The sequence below is a fragment of the Equus asinus genome, chromosome 4 (genome assembly GCF_041296235.1).
Source record: "Equus asinus isolate D_3611 breed Donkey chromosome 4, EquAss-T2T_v2, whole genome shotgun sequence".
Lineage (NCBI taxonomy): Eukaryota > Metazoa > Chordata > Mammalia > Perissodactyla > Equidae > Equus > Equus asinus.
In genome coordinates, this window is record NC_091793.1 from 79,292,919 (window position 1) to 79,319,599 (window position 26,681).

Here is a 26,681-nt window from a genome sequence, read left to right on the forward strand (position 1 = left end):
CTTCCCCTCCAAGTCCAGGTAAGCACTGATCTTTTTTGCCTTTGCCTTTTCCACAATGTCATATAGTTGGAATCATAAGGTGTGTGGCCTTTTCAGGCTGGCTTCTTTCACTTAGCAAATATGAATGTAAGGTTCTTTCATGCCTTTTCATCATAGTCCATGTCTTGTTATTGCTTAAAAGGATTCCATGGTTTGTTCAATCCATTCACCTATTGAAGGATATTTTGGTTGCATCTAGTTTGGGCAATTATAAATAAAGCTGTTATAAATAGTAATAATAATAAAAAGAAAATACAAACTTTGAGTTTATATTAAATCTTCACTGCTGTGTACATATACCCTCTGAATAAATATTACTTGCAGGGGGGCAGTAAGGGACAGAGAGAGAAAACTTCTTTTAAAAATATCCAGGAGACTCTTTGAGAAGTAGGAAATTCCTGAGTATTAAACTGGTTAAGCATTTATGCCAAAATCTGGACATCAACATGACCTTATTATAAAGTCACAGTCTACTGCTATACTATGACACTGAGGTGGGGGAGGTGCTTGGACCAGGGAGAGGGAGAGGCGGTAGGGGAGAGGGAGGAGGTGAGGCAGAGACATAAATTAAACATACATATATTTAACTGTAGAATGAAGCCAGGTAACTGAGGGTTACTGTAAAAACTCAGTAAGAACATGATTATCCTCCAGCCTGTTCCCAAGACAGACACAGATGAAAAGAAGTTAATCTTCTAACTTGCTGTTTTCTTATTTAACCTGAGGGGTGACTCAAGGATCACAAAGATTTATGAACTTGTTTTGCAGAAGAAAAAGAATGCCTTTAAGGAACTTATGATCACCAGATAACCAGGCCCCAGTTGCCATTGATGCCCGGAAGTCTGATTCCCCACCCCCTTAGCTCTATAAAGACTCCCTGCTTTCTTCTTTCATTAAGGTGGATTTGAGAGAACCTATCCTCCCACCTTCTTGTTTTGGCAAATTCGAAGAAAACTTTCTCCATCTCCAAGCACCAAGTGTCTCAGTGATTGGCTTATTGTGCATTAGGCACACAAATTTGAGGTTAAGAGGTATGGTATCAGAATGAAAGAAGAGTTTTTCAAAAAAATATTGGTCAAACCCACACTTGAGGAAAAGTGAAGAAGCAAAAGATGAAGAAACCCGGGGATGCATGCTTTCTTTCTTTTTTTGGTGAAGAAGATTGGCTCTGAACTAACCTCTGGCCAATCTTCCTCTTTTCGCTTAAGGAAGATTGTCCTTGAGCTAAAATGTGTGCCAATCTTCCTCCATTTTCTATGTGGGATGCCATTACAGCATGGCTTGATGAGCAGTGCATAGGTCTATGTCTGGGATCTGAACCCACCAACTCTGGGCCGTCAAAGTGGAGCATGCGAATCTAACCACTGCACCACTGGGCCAGCCCTAGGTTGCAAGGTTTTTTATCCTACTTTTGTTGATGATTAAGTCAAAACTCAGAGTAAGTCACTGTTCCTTAATATGCTTGGATTTTCAATCTGTAACAATTGGAGACTGCACTATATTACTCATTTCTAGGCAATAAGTGGGAAGATGTATAAGGAATAATTTATGCGTTTCCTGGAAACAAACAATTTCACTCAATAAAAGAACAATCTCAATATTTTGAATTTCGAAACATAAAAAAGAACATAAGCATAGATTACAATATTTTAGAAGAATTTTAAGTTATAGCTCTAGTGTGGGCAGCAATGTGTTCTTATCATATTCAAAATCTTTAGTGATGTTCATTGAAGGGGAGCAGAATATGCCAACCCAAAATACGCCTCTTCGCAAAAAGACTACTTTGAGCTGATTATTTTTGAGAATCAGCAGACACAGAAGAAGCTCTGAAGATGGAGTAGAAACTACCCTTTAGTAAGGGAAGTTTAGATTTATAAAGGAAATCTCTTTTTGGTGTCACCCTATCTGTACCTGGAAGGGAGGAATAACTCTAAATCACAAGAAACTCTTATCAATGGAGAAGACATTGACTTAAATCTGCATAACAAACCTTACCCTTGTTTAACATGCTTTCCCTGGTAACCTCCCATAACTGACCTCCCCAGACCCCAACACCTTTCTGTTGTGTTTAACTGAAGATGGTATTCCAGGCAGTGGCTTGGGCCATCTCAGGGAGTTTACTCATTTTTCCTGGATATCTCCCCTGTATACATGAGATGTACATGTTAATGAACTATTGTTTGTTTTTCTCTTGTGAATCTGTCTTTTATTATAGGGAGTCTCACCCAAGAACTCAGGAGGGTAGAGTGAAAATTATTTTTCCTCCTGTACGTTAATATTTAATCTTAAAAAGTCACAAGACATAATAAAAATGAGATAACTATAATGTGAAATGCTCAGATGTATATGTATTATTCATTCAAACAGTACCACTCCTAAGGTAAAATGTGAATAAATAAAAGATAATGACAGAATAATGTAGATTAGCAATGCTCAATATTTCAGAAGTAGATTTTCCAAATATTCTTCGTATTTTTTAATACGTGTTTTGTAAAACTGAAATCAGGTGAACAAATTTTATTAAGATTCTATTCATTTTCTCCATATGTATTGTGGGATTAGTGCCTTGGTGATTTCTTCAAAAAGAGAGCTCAACACAACACAACACAAAGAACACAATTACAGATGCTGAGGGAAAAAAAAAAGAAAGAAAAGGAGAAAAAAAGTGGTCTAATTTTTGGTTATGCTCTAAGTTCTTAAAATCTATTATACTTATGAATCATTTGGATACTAGTTAAAAATTCAGACTTCAGGGGCTGGCCCAGTGGCCAAGTGGTTGAGTTCATGTGCTCCAATTCGGCAGCCGAGGGTTTCGCCTGTTTATATCCTGGGCGTGGACCTAGCAGTGCTCACCAAGCCATGCGGTGGCAGTGTTCCATATACAAAATAGAGGAAGACTGGCACAGATGTTACCTCAGGGCCAGTCTTCCTCACCAAAAAAAAAAAGAAAAGAAAAGAAAAACCAACTGTTTAACAAGTGGAAGAATTAATAACTTACATCACTAAAATTTCTAGCTGTAATGAATACAGAGAAATCAAATATAATGCATTCTTAAAGAAAAAAGTGTATGAAAAATACAAAATTATCCATGTTGTATTATAGCACTGTGAGTATGCTGACCACAAATGTAAACAAAGGGGTCTTTCAAAAGTATATGAAAACAAGGACTAAGAAACAAAGAGTAGACAGTGAACATTGTACTTTGTAAATGATTATTATCATTAATAATCATAGATTAAGTCAGCTACAGATTTTATAAAAGAGAAGACGAAGAAATCCCTTGCTTTGCATTGTAAATAATTACAGTGTTGTGCTTTGTTTCCCCTTTTATGTGACAACACTATAATTAATTGAAGACAACATCAAAATTAAGAATAAAGAATCTCCACAACATGACTAACAAAAATGTACAACTGAAATCTCACAAGGTTGTAATCTATCATAACATTAATAAAAAAAAAAAGAATAAAGAATCTCATGTTGAAATGCAGATCAGTATATTAAAATAATATTTTTTCAGTCATAATGACACATAAAAATTGTGGTGGAAGTGAAGTAAATAAATAAGGCCATCACTTATTTGCGACAAGAGAAAAATTGCTTCTGCTTTCAAAATAAGGAATCAAATGCAAATCAATCAATAGCTTCAGAGACAAAATTGTTGCAAGGTTATTAGAATGCTTTCAGTTGAACAAGTACTTGTATTAATCTGTCAATTCATGTGTTGACACATAGCAATCACTTTTGAACCATTAGAAAGAACTTGAAATCTCAATTCAATGATTATTGAAAATGTTAGTTAAACAATGTCAGATTCACTACTCAGAATTAGAACTGAGACCCTTTAAGATGTGTCTTATATGTATTACAAAGGAAGTAAAAAGAAGCCTTCATGAGAAAAGTTTGTTTAAAAAAAAAGTAAGAATTAACTTACTTAAATGGTTATATAAAATGAAAAGGCAACAAGCAAAATGAAAACAAAATGCTAATCACATCTTCTATTAGTTGCCAAAATGCCACTATTGACTAAAAATGGAGTCCTAATGAGTTGGGTAGACAGCTTTCAAAGGTTAAAAAGTAAAGGATGGTCACCAAAGCCTGAGATTAGACTGGAGTATTACTTGCCAAAGTGGAAACAAGAATGTGAATCATATAAGGCTGCAAAATCAATCAGTCATTCAAAGACAAAGACATGGAATGTTACCAAAAATAAATATTGCTGTTTAGATTGGCTTAGGCAACAAAGAAAAAACCATGACTATTAAGGAATAAGAAAGAGAAAACCATCAATGTTTTTAAAAGTACTTATTACTTAAAAATTAATTTTTATAGGGCCAGCCCAGTGGGGCGGTGGTTAAGTTTGCACATTTTGCTTCGGTGGCCCAGGGTTTGCCAGTTCAGATCCTGGGTGTGGACATAGCACCACTTATCAAGCCATGCTGTGGCAGGCATCCCATATATAAAGTAGAGGAAGATGGGCATGGATGTTAGCTCAGGGCCAGTCTTCCTCAGCAAAAAGAGGAGGATTGGCAGCAGATGTTAGCTCAGGGTTAATCTTCCTCAAAAAAAGAAAGAAGAAGAAGAAGAAAAAATTAATTTTTCTATGTTTAGAGAATATTTACAGAGATGACTTTTTGATCCAAAAATCAACTACCCCATATCAAGGTAGATTTTCTTGGGTCCACATTATATAGTTTTCTTCTCTAGAGCAGAATCTGTATAGGTTGCTCCTGTATTAGTCATAGTGACAGATAATTTCGCCTACAATGAAATGTCACATGAACCCCAGGGAAGTATTATAGCAAGGTGAAATATATTTGGTTTCTGACATTTTTATTGGATAGGGATGCTCCTTGTTTTCCCAATATAATTAAATTTATTATTGGATAACTTCTCCATTCTTTCTCTTTTTTGTCTTCTACTAGAACTAATAACAGCTCCAAATTTCTTAAATGAACCCATGTACAGAATAAGCTCAAAAGTGCATAGCCCATCAATTATTACTTAATGAATTCAATTTTAATCCATAAAAAGAAATGAGATATGTCAAAATTATGATAATGGTATCATATGCTAGTCACAGTCCTCATTTATTAAATATTATCCATGTCAAAATAAAAAAATTGATTCTGGCTTTGTGGAACCAGTTGATCAGAGAAAATGTAATCTATCTGAACTTCAGAAAATTCGATGAAAACATTATCTAAGAAAATCTTCCTAAGAAATAAATTCAAATTGTGTTCAGAATCAAAATAAAAGTTACTTGCAAAGCATTAATGACTATCACAATAAACAATAAATAATAAAAGTTAATTTATATGGGGAAAATGTATATGTTAAGATCTAACCTGGGATTGATTTTATTTTACTGAAATATCGCTGACATTAAAAACAGAGAAAATGGTTCATTAAATCAATAGTTAACACTATGTCATAAACTAATAAGGTAAATAAATGGTAAAGGAAATGACAAAAAAAAATAATGAAAATGTTGGAATAAAAATCTGTAGGGGAGCAGAATTTGCCACCCTAAAATGTGTCTCTGTGGTTAGATTATTTTTAAGAACAAAAGACTCAGGAAGAAACTTTGACCTCCCCTCTAATTGCCTAAAAGATAGAAGGGCCTGTTTCAGGAAGGAGCTATCACCATAAATAACTATAGCGTAACATGAACCATGCATGGTAGACAGGCAGGAACCTAGCAAGGCCCATTTGGTCAAAGTCCTGTCCACGTCCCATTGTCTTTGCAAGGCACGGCACACACTTGTTTACCAAACACGTGCTTTTCCATCTCCACATGAATTACCTTCCTCCTCTTTAAAGTCCCAAACTACTGCCCTCAACATCCTCTTTTGTCTTTAGCTGAAGATGCTATTTATGGTGGTGGCTTTGCCCATTTTGGCAAAGTAACTCAGTTTCAAAACTCTCTCATGTATACACATTATTAAACTTGTTTGATTTTTTCCTGTTAATCTGTCTCATGTCGATTTAACTCTTAGACCAGCCAGAAGGACCTAGAAGGGTAGAGGAAAATTTCTTCCTCTCCTACAAAAGTAATAAATGTTAGGAGTTAATGTTAGAATTAAAAAAGTAAGATAACCAATTCAACTGATGTATTAATGATATATTATGAAATTACCTAAAATATGGATTTTAAATAAAAATGTACTGAAAAGTGACAAGAATATTCAGCTGATAGTATTTGTTTATCCTTTCTAATATTATTTATTAGTAATAGCCTCAGTATTAATATTAATAAAAATAAATAAAAAGTCATTTCATTTTATGTAGAAACTCGCTTAGGTCAGGGAAGAAAAAGGCCTTGGAATAGCAAAAATGAAGAATAAGAAACAGACACATAAAACACTCTTAAGAGATTTAAGTAAAGAGCTTAACTTGTCTCAGTAGTTGATAACCTTGAGTAACTGAAAACTATTAAATTATCCTTAGTGTGTAATGTTTAAAGAAGCAGGAACATACAGAAAGCATTTCCCTTCAAAATTCTTATGGTAAAAAAAGTTTGGATGCTTGGCTGTCCTAAAAACTTTGATTCTCTAGAAATATCTAATTTACCATAAGCTTTAAAAAAAAGTCAAAACAACAGGAAAATAATATCATCATTAAAAAATATATTCTAGTTTAACTTTCTAAACTAACTTTAGAGCTTGAGAGGAGAAGGAGATTAGAACTTGCAGAAAATGCCAAAAGATTGAATCATTCTATTGGAAACTTTTGGGTCACTTACAAGTAAAATTAGATAAAAGTTAAGAAAGATACATACTTCACATGACTGTGATATACAAAAGGAGGACACTAAGAATCTAGAAAAGTAGTTCTTAAACTTTTAAAAAGCAAAATGTAAGCCTTTCCAAGGCTTAATATCCATAATATATAAAGAACTCTCACAACTCAACAACAAAAAATCAAACAACTCGATCAAAAAATGGGCTGGAGACATGAACAGACACTTCTCCAAAGAAGATATACGGATGGCCAATAGGCACATGAAAAGATGCTCATCATCGCTGATCATCAGGGAAATGCAAATCAAAACTACACTAAGATATCACCTTACACCCATTAGAATGACAAAAATATCTAAATCTAATAGTAACAAATGTTGGAGAGGTTGTGGAGAGAATGGAACCCTCATACACTGCTGGTGGGAATGCAAACTGGTGCAGCCACTATGGAAAACAGTATGGAGATTCCTCAAAAAATTAAAAATAGAACTACCATACAATCCAGCCATTCCACTACTGGGTATCTATCCAAAGAGCTTGAAGTCAGCAATTCCAAAAGTCCCATGCACCCCAATGTTCATTGCAGCATTATTTACAATAGCCAGGACATGGAAGCAACCTAAGTGCCCATCAACAGATGAATGGATAAAGAAGTTGTGGTACATATACACAATGGAATACTACTCAGCTGCAAAACAGAACAAAATCATTCCATTTGCACTAACATGGATGGACCTTGAGAGAATTATGTTAAGTGAAATTAGCCAGTTAGAGAAGGATAATCTCTGTATGACTCCACTCATATGAGGAATTTAAAAATGTGGACAAAGAGAGCAGATTAGTGGCTACCAGGGGAAAGGTGGGGTGGGGGGTGGGCACAAAGGGTGAAGTGGTGCACCTACAACATGACTTACAAACATTAATGTACAATTGAAATCACACAAGATTGTAACCTATCAACTCAATAAAAAAAAATTTAAAAAAAAGCAATGTACGCCTTTTCAAATAAAACATTACACAGAAACTCAACATTTGTGAAGCCAAAAAAGTGAGGCAGCTATAACCAAAGTAGAGTAGGGACCTCAGAGCCCCATGGCCTCAGTTTCAACCTCAGTTCTGTGAAATACAGCTCGAAAACAATGGAAGGTTACCCAGTCAATAAAATCCTCAATTTTCCTTTTTACTTTTTTTCACTCTTTATTGAGATTACGATCGTTTACAACCTTGTGAAATTTCAGTTGTATATTACTGTTTGTCAGTCGTGTTGTAGGTGTGCCACTTCACCCTTTGTGCCCACCCCCCACCCCCTCTTTCCTCTGGTAACCACTAATCTGTTCTCTTTGTCTACATGTTTAACTTTCACATGTGAGTGGAGTCATACAGAGGTTGCCTTTCTCTCTCTGGCTTATTTTACTTAACATAATACCCTCAAGGTCCATCCATGTTGTTGTGAATGGGCTCAATTTTCCTTTTTTCAGTGCTGGTTTTCTACTTAACTTCTACAAGGCCCACCTCAAAACTACCTCCTCCACAAAGCCATCTGACTAAATCAAGCTGGAATTATTGATTCCTTCCACAAAAGTGCCATAGAATTTCTATTGGAAACTTCATTTCCAACATTTCCAGTATCCTACATTTTACATACAACACACAGAGATATACACCCCCACTCTTCCTTTCCTGATTAGAAGCTTCTCAGAGGGTGGGTATGTTTCTTAATCTATATTCCTAAGAACTTAGCAAACGGAAGACCCTTGATAATATTTATTTGTTGAATACAGGAGCAAAAGGTAGGTTAATTAGTGGCTAAAGGGAAAAAAAATGGCTTTAAAATGTTCTAACGTAAAGAAATAAGACCTGGACTGAGAACAATCTCTGGCTGCTCTCTATGACAAGTCCAGAGCCCTTATGCATATTCAGAATTGTTGTTCGATTCCCAATGCAGCTGTGGCTCCTTGGGGCTTCTAAGTTCTGTGAAAACTTAAGTCCATTACTAAAAATGGAAAAGCAGATTATGGGGTGCTATTTAAACTACCCCTCCCAACTTCAAATAATTTATCTTCATTGAGGACATTCCATTTAATAAAAACTGGTAAGGCAAGAATATTTGCAACATCCTCCTTACAATATACTTGGAAGCGTTAATGTATAATAACAGTGCCTTAGGCTGAGATAATGGCCTTAGTACTTTGTGCCTTTCAAATGCTCATGTGAATTGTATATACTATATTCCAGGAAGATGTTTGTGTCTGACTTTATCTGGGTAGAGTTTAACTCATCATTGCTGTCACCTCTGCTTTTCATTTTGAATTCTGTCCAAGACTATTGAGTGAACATTGTAATAACCCAGCTGTGCAAAACAGCAGGAGCCCTGAACAAAATTACATCAGCATCCAAAGAAATCAGGGTAAACTTCTTTAAAATTGAAAATGCAATCAGTTGCATTTGTATGTTGCCAGTGCTCAAGATAAAAAATTTCAGACTGAAGGATGACTTGAAGGACAGCAAGAATACTCTGTACTAGACATTTTGGTAAAGTTTTTTAAAAGATCTCAAAACCCCAAAACCCACTTAAAGGAATCTTTTCTCCATTACCTCCCTGCCTAGAAGAATTGGAGGTGGGTGGTAGTGGGTTGTAGACCTGATTTAAAATACTGGGGACTGGTAGACAATATGTCCCTCTTGTTTAGATGAAGAGATCTTTCTTGATGAGCTCAAATGATCAAGTCATCAACAACAAAAATTACTAAGACAAAAGAAGCTCTCTCTTATTCATTCAGAAGGCATTAACTAGAAATCTACTATTCCTGACACTGCTAGGTAGACAGACTTAACTTGAGTCCTAGGAGTTCCACCCGATGGGACAGAATCAGATATGTACAGCAGAACATAATTCAAACACTACAGTAGAAGAGAGAACACAGAGGAACCAAGAGACACCAAGGATGGTGATACAAAGGAAGCAATATTTGAAGAGGGTTTTGAATGATGATTTTGTTACATGGACTTGGGAAAGGATGAGATACAGAAGGAAAGGAATTCATCAGAAAAAAGAACAACATATATAGAGATATCAAAGCATAAAAAGTCATAGTGTTTGAGAATAGGAGAAAAGGAAAAAGGAATATCTGAGATATATTCCTCCTGTTTCTTACATAAGTAATCTCATGAGGAAAGTATTATAATTCCCTACTTTACACAAGGAAACTGAGGCTCAGAGAGATTAATTTACTTGTCCAATATGACATTGATAATAAGGGGTAGATGTCACAATAAGTAAACATATGGAAATCTCACTAGAATTTATGCTGGAGAAAAACAGAAGAGAATGGAAGAATCAGGAAGTGGCTAGCTTGTGAAGTGCTTTACTCTACAGGCAACAGGGAGAAATGCAGAATTTTATGAATATAACTCTGGCGGCAGTAAACAGTGGCTGTTTTCATTTGATTCAGCTTTGGCCTTTGGAAAACAAAGGAAAGACTTCCTAACTCATTCTATGTGGCCAGCATTAATATAACACCAAAAACATACAAAGATATTAAAAGAAAACTAGAGACCAGTACCTCTCATGAACGTAGGCGCAAAAATCCTCAACAAAATATTAGCAAATCAAATCCAACAATGCAGAAGAAGAATTATACACCATAAACAAGTAGAATTTATCTGAGCTATGCAAGACTGATTCAACACTTGAATATCAACAAATGTGATCCACCATATCAAAGGACTAAAGAAGAAATATCATATGATCATATCAATTGACACAGAAAAAACATTTGATAAAATCCAACATCCATTCATGACAAAAGCTCTCAGAAAACTAGGAACACAGGAGAATTTCCTCAATTTGATAAAGAGCATCTACAAAAAAACTTACAGCGAATATCATGCTTAATGATGAGAAACCAGATGCCTTCCCCCTAAAATCAAGAACAAGGCAAGGCTGTGTTGTCTCACCATTCCTATTCAACCTTGTACTAGAAAACCTAGAGAGTATGAAGATAAGAAAATAAAATAAAAGGTCTATAGATTGTAGACATATATACGAGACATACCACGCTTTACTGTGCTTCACAGAGACTGCGTTTTTTTACAAATTGAAGGTTTGTGGCAACCCTGCATTGAACAAGTCTCTATTGGCGCTACTTTTCCAACAGAATTTGCTCACGTCATGTCTCTGTATCACATTTTGGTAATTCTCACGTATTTCAAACCTTCTCATCATTGTTATATTTGTTATGGTGATCTGTGATGGGTGATCTTTAATGTCAGTATTGTCATTGTTTTGGGGTGCCACAAACCGCACCCATATAAGATGGCAAACTTAATTGATAAACGTTGTGTGTGTTCTGACTGCTCCACCAACTGGCCGTTTCCCTGTCTCTCTCTCTCTCCTTGGGCTCCCTATTCCCTGAGACACAACAATATTGAAATTAGGCCAATTAATAACCCTGCAATGGCCCCTAAGTGTTCAACTGAAAGGAAGAGTCACACGTCTCTCTTTAAATCAAAAGCTAGAAATGATTAAGCTTAGAGAGGAAGGCATGTCAAAAGCCGAGATAGGCCGAAAACTAGGCCTCTTGTGCCAATCACTTAGTCAAGTCATGAATACAAAGGAAAAGTTCTTGATGGAAATTAAAAGTTCACTCAAGTGAACACAAGAATACTAAGAAAGCAAAACAGCCCTATTGCTGATATGGAGAAAGTTTAAGTGGTCTAGATAAAAGATCAAACCAGCCACAATATTCCCTTAAGCCAAAACCTAATCCAGAGCAAAATCCTAATTCTCTTAAATTCTGTGAAGGCTGAGAGAGGTGAGGAAGCTGCAGAAGAAAAGTTTGATGCTAGTAGAGGTTGGTTCATGTGTTTTAAGGAAAGAAATCATTTCTATAACATAAAAGTGCAAGGTGAACCAGCAAGTTATCCAGAAGATCTAGCTAAGATAATTAGTGAAAGTGGAGACACTAAATAACAGATTTTCAATGTAGACAAACCAGCCTTATATTGGAAGAAGACCTCACCTAGGAGTTCATAACTAGGGAGAAGTCAATGCCTGGCTTCAAAGCTTCAAAGGACAGGCAGATTCTCTTGTTAGGGGCTAATGCAGCTGGTGACTTTAAGTTGAAGCCAGTGCTCATCCGTCATTCTGAAAATCCTAGGAACCTGAACAATTATGCTACATCTACTCTGCCTGTGCTCTATAAGTGGAACAACAAAGCCTGGGTGACAGTACATCTGTTTACAGTATGGTTTACTGAATATTTTAAGCCCACTGTTCAGAACTTCTGCTCATAAAAGGAGATTCCTTTGAAAATATTACCACTCACTAATAATGGACCTGGTCACCCAAGAGCTCTGATGGAGAAGTACAACGAGATGAATGTTGTTTTCATGACTGGTCACATAACATCCATTCTGCAGCCCATGGATCAGGGAGTAGTTTCGACTTTCAAGTCTTATTAATCAAGCAATACATTTTGTAAGGCCATAGCTGCCATAGATAGTGATCCCTCTGAAGGATCTAGGCAAAGTCAATTGAAAACCTTCTGGAAAGGATTCACCATTCTAGACGCCATTAAGAACATTCATGATTCATGGGAAGAGGTCAAAATATCAACATTAACAAGAGTTTGGAAAACATTGATTCCAACCCACATGGATGACTTTGAGGGGTTCAAGACTTCAGTGGAGGAAGTAACCACAGATGTGGCAGAAATAGCAAGAGAATTAGAAGTAGAGCCTGAACATGTGACTGAATTGCTGCAATCTCATGATAAAACTTTAATGGATGAAGAATTGCTTCTTATGGATGAATAAAGAAAGTGGTTTCTTAAGATGGAATCCACTCCTGATGCTATGAAGACTGTTGAAATGACAACAAAGGATTTAGAATATTACATAATCTTAGTTGATAAAGCAGCAGCAGGGTCTGAGAGGAATGACTCCAATTTTGAAAGAAGTTCTACTGTGGGTAAAATGCTATCAAACAGCATTGTACACTTCAGAGAAACCACTTGTGAAAGGAAGAGTCAATAGATGTGGCAAATCGCATCATTGTCTTATTTTAAGAAATTGCCACAGTCACCCTAACCTTCAGCAATCACTACCTTGATCAGGCAGCAGCCATCAACATCAAGGCAAGACCCTCTACCAGCAAAAAAGATAATGATTTGCTGAAGGCTCAGGTGATGGTTAGCATTTTTTAGCAATAAAGTATTCTTTTTATCTTCTTCTTCTCCCCAAAGCCCCCCAGTACATAGTTGTATATTCTAGTTGAAGGTCCTCTGGCTCTGCTATGTGGGACGCCACCTCAGCATGACTTGATGAGCAGTGCTAGGTTCGTGCCCAGAATCCTAACCAGCAAAACCCTGGGCTGCCGAAGCGGAGTGCACGAACTTAACCACTCAGCCATAGGGCTGGCCCCTAAAGCATTCTTTAATTAAGATATGTACATAGTTATTTTAGACATAATGCTACTGCACACTTAACAGACTACAGTATGATATAAACATAACTTTTATATATACTGGGAAACCAAAAGATGTGTGTGACTCACTCTATTGTGATATTAACTTTATTGTGGTGGTCTGGAACTTCAGCAAAAAACAGTTAGAAGTAATAAACAACTTCAGTAAAGTGGCAGGATACAAAATCAGTGTATAAAAATCTATTCCATTTCTATATACTAATAACAAACTATCAGAAAGAGAAATAAAGGAAACAATCCTATTTACAACTGCATCAAAAAGAATAAAATACTTAGGAGTAAATTTAACCAAGGAGGTGAAATACCTGTACACTGAAAACTCTAAGACATTGATGAAAGAAACTGAATAAGACACAAATAAATGGAAAGATATTCTGTGCTCACACATTGGAAGAATTAATATTGTTAAAATGTCCATACTACCCAAAGCAATCTATAGATTCAATGCAACACCTATCAAAATTCCAATGGCATTTTCCAGAGAAAGAGAACAAACAACCCTAAAATTTGTATGTAACTAGAAAAGACCCTAAATAGCCAAAGCAATGTGGAGAAAGAAAATCAAACCTGGAGGCATCACACTTCTTGATTTCAAATTATATTACAAAGCTATAGTAATCAAGAGAGTATTGTATTGATATAAAAAACAGACACATTGATCAATAGAATAGAATAGAGAGCCCAGAGATAAACCCATGCATATATGGTCAATTAATTTAAGACAAAGGCACCAAGAATGGACAATGGAGAAAGGAAATCTCTTCAATAAATGATGTTGGGAAAACTGGACAGCCACATGCAAAAGAATACTATCTTACACCATACACAAAAATTAACTCAAAATGGATTAAAGACTTGAAGGTAAGACCTAAAACCATACAACTCCTAGAAGAAAACATAGGTGGTAAGCTCCCTGACATAGGTCTTGGCAATGATTTTTTAGATGTGAAACCAAAAGCAAAGAGAACAAACGTAAAACTATAGTTTTCCATAGTGGCTGCACCAGCTTGCAAACTGGAGCAGCCACTATGGAAAACAGTAGGAGATTTCCCAAAAAACTAAAAATAGAAATACCATATGATCCACCTATCCCACTACTGGGTATTTATCCAAAGAACATGAAATCAACAATTCAAAGAGATTTATGCACCCCTATGTTCATCGCAGCGTTATTCACAATAGCCAAGACATGGAAGTAACCCAAGTGCCCATCCACGGATGAATGGATAAAGAAGATGTGGTATATACAGTGGAATACTATTCAGCCACCAAAAAAAGACAAAATTGTGCCCATTTGCAACAACGTGGATGGACCTTGAGGCTATTATGTTAAACAAAATAAGCCAGACAGAGAAAGATAAACACTGTATGATTTCACTCATATGAGGAAGATAAAAAAACACATGCATAAGGAGAACAGATTAGTGGTTACCAGAGGAGAAGGGGGTGGGGGGAGGGCGAAAGTGGTAAAGGGGCACATATGTATGGTAACGGGTAGAAATTAGACTACTGGTGGTGAACACAATGCAGTCTATACAGAAACTGATATATAATAATGTACACCTGAAATTTACACAATGTTATAAGCCAATATGACCACAATAAAATAATTTAAAAAAAAAAACTTTGAGAGGAAAAAAGTAAAAGTAAACAAGCAGCACTACGTGAAACTAAAAAACTTCTGCACAGCAAATATATCATCAACAAAATGAAAAGGCAACTTATGGAATGGGAGAAAATATTTGCAGTCATATATCTGATAAGGGGTTAATATCCAAAATATATAAAGAACTCATACAACTCAATAGCAAAATAATAATCTGAGTAAAAAAAATGGGCCAAGGAACTGAATAAACATTTTTCCAAAGAAGACATACAGATGGCCAACATGTACATGAAAAGATGCTCAATATCACTAATCATCAGAGAAATGCAAATCAAAACCACAATGTGATATCATCTCCTATGTGTTAGAATGGCTATTATCAAAAAGACAAGAAATAACAAGTGTTGGTGAGGATGTGGAGAAAAGGGAACCATTGTACACTGTTGGTGGGGATGAAAATTGGTGCAGCCACTATGGAAAACAGTATGGTGGTTCTTCAAAGAATTAAAAATAGAACTACCATATGACCCAGCAATTCCACTTCTGGGTATTTATCTAAAGAAAACAAAAACACTAACTTGAAAAGATATACACCGCCACATTCCCAGCACCATTGTTTACAATAGGCAAGACATGGAAACAACCGAAGTGTCCATCAATGGATGACTAGATAAAGAAAATGTGGTATATATACAATGTATTATTATTCAGCCATAAAGAAGAAGGAAATCTTGCCATTTGTGACAAAACGGATGGACACTGAGGGCATATGTTAAGTGAAATAAGTCAGACAGAGAAAGACAAGTACTGTGTGATCTCATTTATACATGGAATCAAAAAAAAAAAGGAAAGAAAAAAGTATTTTGCTGAGACAAGCAGCAAAACTGAGCTCAAAGATATACAGAACAGATTGGTGTTGCCAGAGGCAGGAGGTTGGGGGGTGGGTGAAATGGATAAAGGAAGTCAAAAGGTACAATTTCCAGTTATAAAATAAATAAGTCATGCGGGTGTAAGGTACAGCATGGTGACTATAGATAATACTGTGTTGAATATTTGAAAGTTGCTAAGAGAGTAGATCTTTTCTTCTTTTTTTCTGCTTTTTTCTCCACAAATCCCCCCAGTATATAGTTGTATATTTTATTTAGTTGTGAGTCCTTCTAGTTGTGGCATGTGGGGGCGCCGCCTCAACATAGCCTGATGAGCGGTGCCATGTCCATGCCCAGGATCCGAACCAGTGAAACCCTGGGCCGCCGAAGTGGAGTGGGTGAACTTAACCACTCAGCCATGGGGCCGGCCCCAAAGAGTAGATCTTAAAAGTTCTCATCACAAGAAAAATTTAGCAACTGTATGGTGATGGATGCTAACTAGACTTATTGTGGTGATCATCTCACAATATATACAAATATTGCATTATTATGTTGTACACCTGAAACTAATATAATAATGTTACATTCCAATTACACCTCAGTAAAAAGAGAAAAAAGAAAATTTCTGATGAAAAAGATCACAGACATTCTAAATAAATGGAGAGATTCTGTATTCATGGACCAAAGACTCACATTGTTAAGGTTTCTTCCCAACTTGATCTGTAGATCTATAGATTCTTCTCAACTTGATCTATAAATTCAATGCAATCCCAATAAAAATTCCCCTGCAAGCTATTTTGTAGAGATTAAGAAACTGATTCTAAAATTTACATGAAAAGGCAAAGGACCTAGAATAGCCAACACAGTACTGTGGTGGTGAACAAAGCTGGACAACTCACACTACCCAATTTCAAGAATTATTATCAGACTACAGTAATCAAGACAGTGTGGTATTGGTGAAGAATAGGCACAGATCAATGGAACAATAGAGAGAGACCATACAAGTAAAGTCAACTAATCTCTGACAAAGAAGCAAAGATAACTCAGTGGAGAAAGGAGAGTCTTTTCAACAAATGGTGCTAGAACAACAGGACACAGCTATGCAAAAAAGAAGAATCTAGACACAAACTTCATACCTTTCACAAATATTAACTCAAAATGTATCACAGATCTAAGTGTAATGCAAAACTATGAAACCCCTACAGTATAACATAGGAGAAAATCTAGGTGACTTTGGGTTTGGCAATGAGATACAAGACCAAAAAGATAATCAATGAAAGAAAAAATCGATAAGTTGGACTTCATTAAAGTTAAAAACTTCTGCTCTGTGAAAGTCACTTTTGAAAGAATGAAAAGACAAGCCACAGACTGGGAGAAAATATTTGCAAAACATATGTCTGATAAAGGACTGGTACCTAAAACATACAAACAACTCTTAAAACTCATCAACAACAAAAAATAACAATCCAATTTAAAAATGACCAAAAGAATTGAACAGAGACCTCACCAAAGAAGATGTACAGATGGTAAATAAACATATGAAAGGATGCTCAACAGCATATGTCATTAGAGAATTGCAAATTAAAACAATAAGATACCACTATACTCAGTAGAACGGCTAAAAAAAATTCTCTATTTGACAATACCAACTGCTGGTGAGGATGCAGGGCAAGAGGAACTCTCATTCATTGCTAGTGGGAATGCAAAATGGTACAGCCACTTTGGAAGACACTGTGACAGTTTCTGACAAAAATGAACATAGTCTTATCATATACTATGGGTTGAACTATCTCTGCCCCACCAAAAGATATACTGAAGTCCTAACTCCCTAGTACTTCAGGATGTGACCTTATTTGAATATAGGGTCATTGCAGATATAATTAGTTAAGACAATGTCATATTGGAGTAGGGTAAGCCCTTAACCCAATCTGACTGAAATCCCTATATGAGAAGAGACACAGACAGACACACAGGGAGAATGCCCTGTGAAGATGGAGGCAGGAATTGAAGTGATGCTTCTGTAAGTCCAGAAACACCAAGGATTGCTAGCCATCATCTAAAGCTAGGACATAGGAATCGAATAGATTCTGTCTCAGAGCTGTCAGAGGGAACCAAGCTTCTTGACCACTTGATTTCAGATGTGCCTTCAGAACTGTGAGAGGATACATTCCCGTTGTTTTAAGTCACTGAGTTTGCTGTACTTTCTTACAGCAGCCCTAGGAAAATAACATACCATACAATCCAGCAATTGCACTCCTAGATAACTACCCAATTGATTATATCCACGCAAAAACCACATGTGAATGTTTACAGCAGCTTTATTCGTAATTGTCAAAAACTGGAAGCAACTAAGATGTCCCATCACCTTGTTGAATGGAAAAACAAACTGTGGTACATCCATATAAAGGAATATTATTCAGTGATAATAAGAAAGAGCTATCAAGCCACAAAAAGACACAAATGAATCTTAAATGCATATGGCTAAGCAAAAAAAGCCAGTCTGAAAAAGCTATACATTGGATGCTTCCAATTATATGACATTCTGGAAAAGGCAGAACGATAGACTTATTAAACATATCCGTGGTTGTTGGGGGTGTTGGCCTGGGGGGAATTAAATAAATGCAGCACAAGGGATTGTTTAGGGCAGTAGAACTATTCTGTATGATACTGTAATGGTGAATACAAGACATTAGCATTTGTAAAAATCCATAGAACTTTATACTACAAAGAGTAAACTTTAATGTGCACAAATATTTAAAAAATAATTTAGGAAGTCAAGGGATCCCATGATGGAATGCAGAATGTGATAAAAGAATTAAAATGTATTATAAATGTATAAAACAACCTTACTGAAGAGAGGAGAGGAATGAGGTGTGGATCTAAGTAATTCTGGAAATGAGTGGAATCTGTAAGAATAAAGGCAAAAGGAACTGTACATAAGCACTGTACTCTAGTTGATACTTTACTTTCCCATGGAGGTACAGGTTAACAATACTGAAACCATCATATATATATACTGGAAATGAATAATTAAGTGAATGGCAGAGGGTGGGAGCCAGGATTCTCACTGTTGGAGCGGGAAGTTACAGATAAGCAAGAGGAGGAGCTAGAAGGATCCATGTGGTAATGGATTAGAGTTGGAGACACCAGTAGGAACTCAACTTTAGCTTAAGTACAGATATAAGTGGTTACATAGATAAATATTTACAAATACATGTGTATATAAACACACACATAGGTAAGTAGACACACATATATCTCCTTGCTCTGTCACCTTAGAGGATCTACAAGAAATGACACCCCAGTAAAAATGAACACACCTAGCACCTAGATGCTGGTTCTAATATCATTCTTCAAGAAAAAGAACCAGGGTTTCTTGCAGAAATGGCTCATTATAGGACTGCGGTAGGAAATACACAAGATGAGCCTAGAGCATCTTGTAGTGCCAGAAAGTAAGGAAGTGCTCAAAAACAAAACAAAATCCTAGGGGCTGGCCCTATGGCTTAGTGGTTAAGTTGAGGACTCTGCTTCAGCAGTCTGGGATTTGCCAGTTCGGATCCTGGGCGGGGACTTACACACTGCTCATCAAGCTATGCTGTGGTGGCATCTCACATAGAAGAGCTAGAATGACTTACAACTCGGATCTACAACTATGTATTGGGGCTTTGGGGAACAAAAAAAAAAAAAAGAGGAAGACTGGCAACAGATGTTAGCGCAGGGCCAATATTCCTCACCAAAAAAAACAGCATACCTCAAAAAAAAACAAACAAACCCCAAACCCCAAACAAAACAGCACACACTGAAGTGGGTATGTCAAAGGGACACATGAATGAATTGAAAGAGCTCCCAATGGCCAAAGTTGAAACAATATGAGCAACAAAATAAATAAAGTAGCATTAGATGATAACCCAAAGTAAAAAATGAATTTCCATTGGGGCCAGCCCCGTGGTGCAGGGGTTAAGTTCGTTCACTTCGCTTTAGTGGCTGGGGGTTCACCAGTTCGGATCCAGGGCATGGACCTACGCACCACTTAACAAGCCATGCTGTGGCAGGCATCCCACATATAAAGTAGAGGAAGATGGGCACAGATGTTAGCTCAGAGCCAAGCTTCCTCAGCAAAAAGAGGAGGATTGGCAACAGATGTTAGCTCAGGGCTAATCTTCCTCAAAAAAGAAAAAAACCTAATATCCACTGATAAAAATACATGATAAAGGTTGCTGACTTGTGAATGAATTCCAAATAACTTATAAATTTACTCTGTCTTTAAGGAAGTGGAGCATAACTCTGTATTTCTTAAGTACGGGCTGTAGATAGTTACTTTCTTTAAAAAAAATACAGTATGGAAAGGGAGAAAAAAATACTAACCTTACAGTGGAAAAATCTGACAAACACTTTGTCAAGCCAAGTGATCAAGGTTAACATCAACAGTGATAATTCATATTGATAGTATGTACCCTTCATATGACATGATGACAATCGCACTTCACCTCTCTGGTCTTCCTCTCTAAAACACATTATCCCAGTCTGATCATGAAGAGAACATCAGACAAATCCCAATTAAGGGCCATTCTACAAAATACTGAACCAATAATTCTCAAAACTGTAAACATCTTCAAAAACAAGGAAAGTCGGAGAAACTGTCACAACTAAGAGAAGCCTAAATAGACATGACTACTAAATGTAACGTGCATCCTGGATGGGATCTGGAAAAGAAAAAGGACATTAGGGAAAAACTGAGCAAATCTAAATAAAGTATGGTCTTCGGTTAACAACAATAACAATATATGAATATTGGTTCATAAATTGAGACACACATACTGTACTAATCTAAGATATTAATAATGGGAGACTGGGTATGGGGTATAGGAGAACTCTCTGTGCTATCTTCACAGTAATTCTATAAATCTAAAACTGTTCTAAAATAAAAAATTTATTTTATAAAAAGGACATTCAAAAAAATAATAAAGCTGGCCTTAGAAATAAGGAAAGGAAGGAAGTAGGCAAATGATACTGATTTAAATGATTACAGATAGTCTGATCAGCCTAAAATTTCAATGCCATCATTCAGTTCATTCATTTGAGCACTGTGTCTTGCAGACTCTTCTGTACTCAAGAATCCTGTTTCAAAATACAGAGAAAGTCTGGTAGCTGGAGACTTTGTAGAGAAGCGTAATTGATAGAGAGACTTGGGAGCTGGATTACTTCAGGTCAAATATCAGCTCCTAATATGTTCTAGCTGAATGTTCTTGGGCAATTTGCTTACGATCTCTGTGACTCCTCGTTCTCAGCTGTAACATGAGTATAATAATAATAATAATAACAACAATAGTAATGACCCCATAATGAAATAAATTAATACATGTAAAGCACCAGAACAGGACCTGGCACCTATGTGGTAATTAAGAGTTAACTATTTAGTCAATCCATTCACTCAACAAAAATGGACCAACAACAAAGTGCTACAAATCAGAAACAGTAAGAGCTCAAAGGAGAAAGTGTTAAATTCAACTTGGGTCTGGTAAAGGAAAACGAGAATTTGTAGAAGCAAATGGAATAAAAATTGCCATCTCTGCTCACTCTGTCAAACTGGGGTGGGCTTATACAAAAGGAAAACTAAAATTTTTCACATCTACTTTAATTTCTTAGTCCTCAAATCTATAAAGTTAATGGTGGCAGAGTCTATACTGCGATATCAATTTTAGGGTCTTCTGAGCAAAAATAACCTTCCAAAGGGGTTCTTCCTGTTTCCAGACAACTACACATTTCTGCCTGCAGAAATACTTCTACCAGCACTGAACAGGTCCCACAGCCTCTCCCCTCCAAACTGCCCTTTGAGAAGCACCTGGAGGAAAAGAAAAGCATCCAGAACGATGACTATAGGGCCTCTGTTCCAAACATGCACCTATGAACATGTCACAGAACAGGCATCAAGTAAGCCAAGCCAAGTAGCTCAGCCTTGACAAACGGTTTCCTTTTCTTTTAAAAAAGGAAGGAAAGCAATACTTTATTTGGTATATATTTGGTTCCCCCCACCCAAATGTTTCTCAAGTGACAGGAAGGAAACCTAAGGAACTTTGCGTGTGTGTTTGTATTTGGGGAGGGGAGCGCTAAGGTAGAGTAGTAACAAAAAATGTTACATAAGAGGAAAGCCGGAATTTTCTGACTTTCATAATAGATATTATAGACAAGAGAAAGCAGAATTCATGTACTGACAAAGTTTTGTTCATTATGACACAACATTAGGCTATTTATATAAATCCAAGATGTTAATTCCATTTTCTTAAGTAAAAGCTAACATTATAAAATTTCCTAAATAGGAAGTTTCTGCACAGAATAATAGCCTTTAAATACTTGACAAATAAAGCAGGAAGTATGTAGGTTTAATATTTTTCTTCATGTATATCCAATTAAATTACCTGGTTTGTGTTAATGTAAAACTATTGTTCACGTTTAAAATCTTTTTATGAATAAACATTTCCAATACTTTTCAAATGAACAACAGAACAAGGCCACAGTGGTTCAAAAGTAATTATTAAAAAACAATTAAGATAACAGTGCAACAGCCTGACGATAGACTACGGATTGAATTCCATTATTTATGGAATACAAATTCACAAGAGTTTCTATATATATTCACTACATAGTTCTTGAAGCAACATTTAATTGCATTAAAACAAGAGGGGGGAGAAGAAAGTTATTAAAATAGTTTAAGCTAGGTTGGTAAAGTTAATTTTATTAAAAGTTGCAGCTTTGTTGGTTATCTGAAGTATAGTTTTATAATTGAAATACACAATGATCACACAATTAGACAGAATTAAACAGAACTTAAATCACCATTCCAATTTAAAGCTAATGACTGCCTTATATACAGTATATAGATTATATAATTCCACAAAGATTGAACACATTAGAAAAAGATAATAGTGGAAAATACTAGAAGAAGGGGGAGTGATACCAGTGAAGGAAGTCATTTGTCTCTAAAGGGAAAGATCACAGAAGACAGCTAAATTACACAATACTCCAAGCAGGTACTCAAGTGTCTAAAAAAAACACAGGTTCAATAACAGAGATGTAAAATTGCTCTCAAGGCTTTTAGCTGTTTGAGGAGTCAAATATTCATCATATCAAAATATATTTTTTAACTTAAAAATCAAAAGGTGGCTGACCTCAAAATTATAAACTGCATTTTCTTCTCTGACTTCATTACCATTGCGTGATAAGAGCAAGAGAAGGACAACAGTATTAGGAAATAGAATAAAGATCAAATCAGAGTTCATATAATTTACATATATACAAGCACTTTCTACTTCAAGACTTTTAATTTACTAACTTCCATCCACACTAGCTCAATAGGATTCCATAGACATGGCATTTCAATTCTACCACTGTGACAGAGGATATTTGTGGTTGTAAGCTGTGATCTTAGACTTGTATGTCATACTCTTTATTTCTGTAGCCTGTTTTTTCGTACTCGTGTAAAGTTGAGGATTTTTTTCTTAATCAACATTATTGATAGGATTTAACATAATAAACCCTGTGAAGTTGAATAGGTGTAAAAGAATGAGAGTCTTTAAAATGCTAGTGAAAAGAGAGAAGTAATTATGATGGACACAAAAGTGGAGCATATTTTTTAAGTACTGAGGAAATATTAAATGGTTCTTTTAAATTTATAAAATTTAACAATAAGAGTGGTTTTGAAAGAAGATTGCAAATCACTCAACATGTGACTAGTGCCATGTAATTTTAAATAATAAGAGGTAGGAAAAGTGATTAGTATAATGAAAAACTCTTGCTAGCTAAGGGTCCATCATGAACTCTGCATAATCCTTAAGTCTACTGTTAACTGAGGAGAAGACAGGAGTTTGCTGGAGAATATAAGTTAAGAAGAGCTAAGGTGCTGATCAAGTGTTTATTTCAATCCATGAATGACTCCATAGATTTAAGGCCTACTCAAATGTCTACGACATCAAAGTAAAGAACATGGTAGCAATGACAAGCCATAGCTAAGACTTTCCCCATGAATTGCTTGTGGAGATTATCAAGATGGTGTTACCTTTTACAATATATTTTCTGTGGACACAAAACTGTTCTGTTTAAAAAAATTATTAATACACACACATATCCATAAATATATCACTCATATATTTTATACACATGCCTCATTTTGCGGTTTTGAAGGATGAATCCTATTTGGTGAAAATATATTCAGGAACTGAAAACATAAGCCTCTTTCAGTCACTTTGGACTCTCAAATCTATTAATTTATAAAGAGCCTTTTGGAATTCATCCTGTTCCAAACTAGAAATTTCTGTTAATTGTTTCCCAAATGTCTATGTGCTGTCTCTTCAATTACAGTGTTGAAGTTCTTCACAGGCAATGACTGTGTTTCTAACTATAACATCAAGTCTAAACTAATGCCTATAGAATGAAGAGTTCCAACTAAAAACTGAGGTAATCATAAACCAGCATGAACCAAGAAACTTTCTATCAACCTTCTGCATAGCGCTCATGTTCATGTTATACTCTTACTCATTTTTTTCCTATAGAAGAGACCGGAGATAAGCCATTGGTGAGTCTACATGTAACTAAAACTAAAAGACAGTTAATTAGGAGAATCGTTTATGGTTCTACTTATATTTTTTAAAAATTCAGTATTTGTTTTCTTCATTTCTAATATATTTTTATTTTTTCTAACTTTTCTTTTTCTTTTTTTTTTGAGGAAGATTAGTCCTGAGCTAACTACTGCCAATCCTCCTCTTTTTGCTGAGGAAGACTGGCCCTGAACTAACATCCATGACCATCTTCCTCTACTTTATATGTGGGATGCCTACCACAGCATGGCTTTTGCCAAGCGGTGCCATGTCCGCACCTGGGATCCGAACTGGTGAACCCCAGGCCGCTGAGAAACGGAACGTGTGAACTTAACCGCTGCGCCACCGGGCCAGCCCCTCTAATATATTTTTAAATGTATATGTTTTGCTGTTATTTTTAAAGGCATCAAGAAAACAGCAACATATTTCTCAAACTGATATTAAAAATTAGAACCTTATTGATTTACATACATTCTAAGAATACATGAAAAGAGTATCATAGTTCATACAAGAACTTCACTTCAGTGAGAAAACATGAATGTGAATACATACAAGTCCAGGCCACTTAAACACATCCAATTGTTTACAGATAATATTAACATTATGTTAACATTTTAACATTTTGTTTCATACTAGTACAAAACAATTAACAATAAACTTTAGAGCAAAATCTTAAAAAAGTTTAGCTTCACTTGGGGTGGCATTTCAAAGTACATTCATGGTTTCTAGGCCAACAATATAGAATTTTGGATCACTGATGTTAACATTGACACGTTCTAAGTGCACATTTTGCATGTGTACATGTGCTCACACACACACACACACACTCATTCTCATTCTTATTCTCGCCACACCCCTCCCTGCTTTCCCCTCCCTCCCCTTCTCCTTCTCTCCACATATAGACATACAGTCACATGGAAAGACAGAGAGTACATGGTAAATTGTAGACACTAAAAATTAGTTGTGGAATTTAATAAAAGACATAAAAATCATGAAAACACTTACTTCATCAGCCACCATACACCTGGAAAAAATAAAAATAAAACCAAATTAATCTCTTATTTATCAAAGTCAACCATTTTAAACACTCTGATTAAGTAGCTTGCCACAAAAATAGTTTGCAAATGTTAAAGTACAAAGCTAGAGAGAGGTGTTTATAACAGTGCATGAGAACATGGGCCAGTGCTGATTTTATAAGACTCTCCAGCTGCCAATGGCATATGGCTATGTGGGAGTGTTAGAGTTTAAGATGTGCTGTTCCCCACTGCCCACCTATGGAGATAGCTACCATGACCCTTCAAAAATATGAGCAAAATGGCAAGTGATTGTACCAATGACTTTACCAATAAACCTTAAACTTGGTCTTCCCTACAGATTAGAAGAATGCTGTATTAACGTGCAAGAAAATAAATGTCAACCACACATTAGCATGTTATATATATAATTATATATGCTATATTATATATGCTAAGCCTATTTTCAAGCTGAATTTTGGTTTCTACTATTATTTTTCTAAATTTTCTCTTCTCTGTCCTTTCTTATTAACCCATAAAAGTAAACTCTATCCACTGAAAATTGAGGATAGTGGATACAAACTGAGGTCCTAAGTAGAAGAAAAAGCAAAGAGCAAAAGGAAAGAATAGCAGGTATGGTTGGGATCACAAGTGGGCCCTCAGAGACAGTGAGTACAGCATAAGAGGAAAAACCAATCTTTTAATTGAGGGGATTTCCAGGCAACCCCCAAAATACTGAAATATTATAAAAATTGGAAAGGAATAAAGTTCCCACTTCTATTTTTTTTCTTCCTTTATTCCCCATGGTCTTGACGTAATACAATTTTATGAGGTGTCTTTTAACACCAATTAAGAATTTGGTAATAAATATATTATCAAGGAATAAGTTACAGGTAAAGTGGAATTTTGTGCTTAAGAAGAAAAAAGACGTCAGGCTAACCAATAAGCATTTTTATGGAAAAATAAAATACAAATACTTTAGCTAAAATTTAAAACACATGCAAGAGTAAAAAGTTTACGTTTTTTTTCCTTTGCAAACAAGCCTAAAAAAGTAGAAAACTAAAAAGCAATACTTTGAAAAACATGATTTATTGCCAGGAAGATTCATGTGTATATCTACTTTTTCATTTCAAAATCCAACTCAAATTTGGTAAAGACGTCATTTGCTTCAAGTGTACATTATTTATTGAGTGTCTACTATGTACCTACTACTGTTCTAAGTGCTAGGGATATGAGAGAGAATTAAAAAGTCCTTCCTTCATCGAAAGTAACTAGAAGAAGACAATAAACAAACATGATTCAAGTGGTGATAAGTGCTATTAAAAAAAACAAAAG

General features: G+C 35.7%; 1 protein-coding gene across 4 annotated transcripts in view; it reads right to left on the bottom strand.

Annotated features, from left to right (window-relative positions):
• The window catches only part of ZRANB3 (zinc finger RANBP2-type containing 3), a 216,390-nt gene that overhangs the window by 109,555 nt on the left and 80,154 nt on the right, over positions 1-26,681 (bottom strand). For all 4 annotated transcript variants that reach the window (XM_070507578.1, XM_070507577.1, XM_014849507.3 and 1 more), the window contains exon 3: positions 25,339-25,357. In XM_070507578.1, coding sequence (XP_070363679.1) covers positions 25,339-25,357 — 19 coding nt within the window. The remainder of the gene's footprint in view (positions 1-25,338; positions 25,358-26,681) is intronic.